We start from the raw sequence: 2,985 nt of genomic DNA, 5'->3' as shown, positions 1-2,985 counted from the left end.
ATATATATATATATATATATATATATATATATATATATATATACACACACACACACACACACACACACACACACACACACACACACACACACACACACACATATATATATATATATATATATATATATGACTTGCAAAACACTCTTCCGTGTTGATAAATGGCAGATAAACCCACTATACACAAAACAGATTTATTGAAAATGAGACAACAGTTTCAAGATCCATCTGGATCCCAACTTCATATATATATATATATATATATATATATATATATATATATATATATATATATATATATATATATATGATAATAATGTATAATCTGTATGCGTGAACCCATATAATATCTTAAGACAATACTAGGTGCATAAACTATGAAAACAGTGGAAACTGAGAAAAACTAACAGCATCCTTGAGTAATTATCCTATTTCAGCCTCCAAAGGTATTCAGGGTATCGTGACAGAACCAAATTGCTACATAAACACTATCAACACCATCCTTAAATAACCACCTGGCGGAGTGTTACCAAATATATGACGACGGCCTTCGTTCTCACTGTCTGGCGATACCTTCACCTACTGTCTAGTTCCATTCCTTCATCTCACGCCGCTCAGAGCTCACCCAGCTGTGTTCTGAAGTGTTCTGACACCACATGACCATAATTGTCAGTGTCGTACGATTACTTTCCTGATTCTGTTGTTATATACTCCAATTTCTATTCGGGGATATTAATACATATTGTAAATTCCAATTATATTCCATTTATAAAGGATACCTGTGACATGATTACAAAGAAATATAGAGGGCTTTTATTTTATGCCCGGTAGACACATTCAGCTGTATGAGGAACTACATTGAAAGTAGAGAAGTCGACTCCGTTCCTGCGGAACACGGAGGCGCACTTGTCACTTGCGGGGCCGGAGTTCTGTGGGGTACGGGAGAAGACGAAGCCGAACTCGGACTTGTAGTTGTCCCAGTCAATGCAGGAATAGACGCAGGCGTAGTTCTCGTAGTCGGTCTCAATCACTTCATAGGGAGCGGCGAAAACTGTTCATGAAAGGAGAATCATTAGCTGTAGGCAATATATATATATATATATATATATATATATATATATATATATATATATATATATATATATATATATATATATATATATATATATATATATATATATATATATATATATATATATATATAAAGAAAATATGTTTGAACCGATATGGGGGAAAATGTTACCCACGTACCAGTAGGGAAATCAATGAGCATGTGGGCAGCTGGGAAGTCCTTGGTGGGGTAGATCTTCCCCTGCAGTCTCAGGTACTCGTTGTTGGGGCTGAATCCGGCTGTGGTCACCTTGAAGCCGTAGTCGGAATCCGAATAATCGTAGTTGGAGTGGATGCAGCGAGTGTATGGTTGGTAGGCATTGTCGATGATCTGGGTTTGGTACCAGCGACCAGAATACTGTGGGGAACAGACGGTATTAAGACTTCTACATAAACATAAAAGAATTATGTGATGACTAAAAACATTCGATTTTTTGTAATGAAAGACAACTTACTCTACGAAGATCGAAATTGTCTTGATTGGCCACTTTTGCACAGTTTCCAGGAACTACGAAATCTGGAATACCGTCGGCAGCAACAACGGCCACGAGGGCAGCAGCAACGAGTGCGTTCAACATGATGGCTTGTCGTGTGTGACATCTGATGGTGAGTCCTGCTCTTTATATCTCAAGGGACATGTAAAGTAACGCAGGAGGCGGAGCTTAGAGCATCACCAACATCATCGTCTGAATTTCTGATTCCTCTGAATTATATTGATAATAGCTTTGTGATTTAATCAATATCATTTTGATAAAAATAATAAAACCGGACTACCATATTAAAAATTATTATAGCATATTGGAATTTACAACTTATTTATTCAGCATCAGCAATATTAATAGAATATTACAACGTGACTAGCCTCTTGGCCCGCCTTTCATATATAAACGCGCTCGACAATCTGTTACAGCATTGAGATAGCAAGAGCATCATCATGAACACGTCGTTGCTGTGCCTCGCTCTTGTAGCAGTCGTCGCTGCCGACAAAATCCCTGACTTTGTCGTTCCAGGGAAATGCCCAGCGGTAGACGAGAGAAGTCTCTTTGAGCAACAGAAACCTAACCATCAGAAGGCAAGTTAATTTATGCATATTGTTTGTGTAACAAACAAACACACAAACACATATATATACATATATATGCACATACATACATACATATGTGTGTGTGTGTGTGTGTGTGTGCATGTATAGTTATTTGTTTGAAACGATTTTTTCCTTTTAAATTGTAAGTGTCTATAGTTCACATTTCTAAAATTTCAGTATGCTGGTGCATGGTACGAAGTTGCCATTACAAACAACCCATACCAACTGATCAAGCAATGCGTCCGCAACGAGTATACTTTCGGTAAGCAGTGTTTTCAAATTCTCTTAAACTGTTTTAATTCTGATTGTATGTATTATTCATTGTTTTTAAACGAAATATACAAACAAAATTGCATTCACAGATGGAACCAGGTTCACTGCAAAGTCCACTGGTGTTGACGCCAAGGGGAGTGCAATCACACGCAATGGCCAGATTCTGCCAAATCCTTTCGGAGAACCTCATCTTTCCGTGGACTACGAAGCATGTGAGTATTAATGATAAGTACTCAAATAGACATAAAACAAATATGCATAACTGATTTATGCAAAGAAATGTTCTATATGGTATAAAAACGACACGATTTTCCCTTTTCCAGCCTGGATTGCTCCCTACGTGATTCTGGACACTGACTACGAGAACTTCGCTTGCATCTACTCCTGCACTGGATATAACTTCGGCTACTACTCTGACTTCGCCTTCATCTTCTCCCGTTCCCCAAGTCTCTCTGATAGATATTACAGGCGTTGTGAATCCGCCTTCATGAACATCGGTGTTGACCCCTCTCGTTTCACGA

At 38.0% G+C, this 2,985-nt stretch overlaps 2 protein-coding genes across 2 annotated transcripts in view; one reads left to right on the top strand and one right to left on the bottom strand.

Annotated features, from left to right (window-relative positions):
- Window positions 1–739: 739 nt before the first annotated feature.
- Window positions 740–1,722, bottom strand: LOC122242234 (crustacyanin-A2 subunit). Its single transcript, XM_086545917.1, has 3 exons — window positions 1,563–1,722; window positions 1,249–1,465; window positions 740–1,048 (listed from the first exon to the last, which is right to left on the bottom strand). The coding sequence occupies exons 1-3, from the start codon at window positions 1,683–1,685 to the stop codon at window positions 816–818; spliced, it is 573 nt and encodes a 190-aa protein (XP_086402043.1). The 5' UTR covers window positions 1,686–1,722; the 3' UTR covers window positions 740–815.
- Window positions 1,723–2,002: 280 nt separating this feature from the next.
- Window positions 2,003–2,985, top strand: part of LOC122242229 (crustacyanin-C1 subunit) — a 1,265-nt gene continuing 282 nt past the window's right edge. Inside the window, exons 1-4 of the mRNA XM_086545920.1 lie at window positions 2,003–2,179; window positions 2,369–2,453; window positions 2,554–2,676; window positions 2,788–2,985. The exon at window positions 2,788–2,985 is cut by the window's right edge and continues 282 nt beyond it. Of these exons, the coding sequence (XP_086402046.1) occupies window positions 2,042–2,179; window positions 2,369–2,453; window positions 2,554–2,676; window positions 2,788–2,985 (544 nt within the window). The 5' untranslated portion in view covers window positions 2,003–2,041. The remainder of the gene's footprint in view (window positions 2,180–2,368; window positions 2,454–2,553; window positions 2,677–2,787) is intronic.

The sequence above is a fragment of the Penaeus japonicus genome, unplaced genomic scaffold (genome assembly GCF_977035675.1).
Source record: "Penaeus japonicus unplaced genomic scaffold, GWHDUDI00000001_assembly GWHDUDI00000017, whole genome shotgun sequence".
Lineage (NCBI taxonomy): Eukaryota > Metazoa > Arthropoda > Malacostraca > Decapoda > Penaeidae > Penaeus > Penaeus japonicus.
Note: the sequence above shows the minus strand (reverse complement) of the source record. Positions and strands in the feature narration are given on the sequence as shown.

What these genes read in the sequence shown, in the direction of transcription:
- LOC122242234 (XM_086545917.1), bottom strand. Translation starts at nt 1,685, where the DNA reads ATGTTGAACGCACTCGTTGCTGCTGCCCTCGTGGCCGTTGTTGCTGCC. An exon ending in ACAATTTCGATCTTCGTAGA is followed by an intron (nt 1,466 to 1,562) that starts GTAAGTTGTCTT and finishes TGTTCCCCACAG; the next exon opens with TATTCTGGTCGCTGGTACCA. An exon ending in GCTCATTGATTTCCCTACTG is followed by an intron (nt 1,049 to 1,248) that starts GTACGTGGGTAA and finishes TTTCATGAACAG; the next exon opens with TTTTCGCCGCTCCCTATGAA.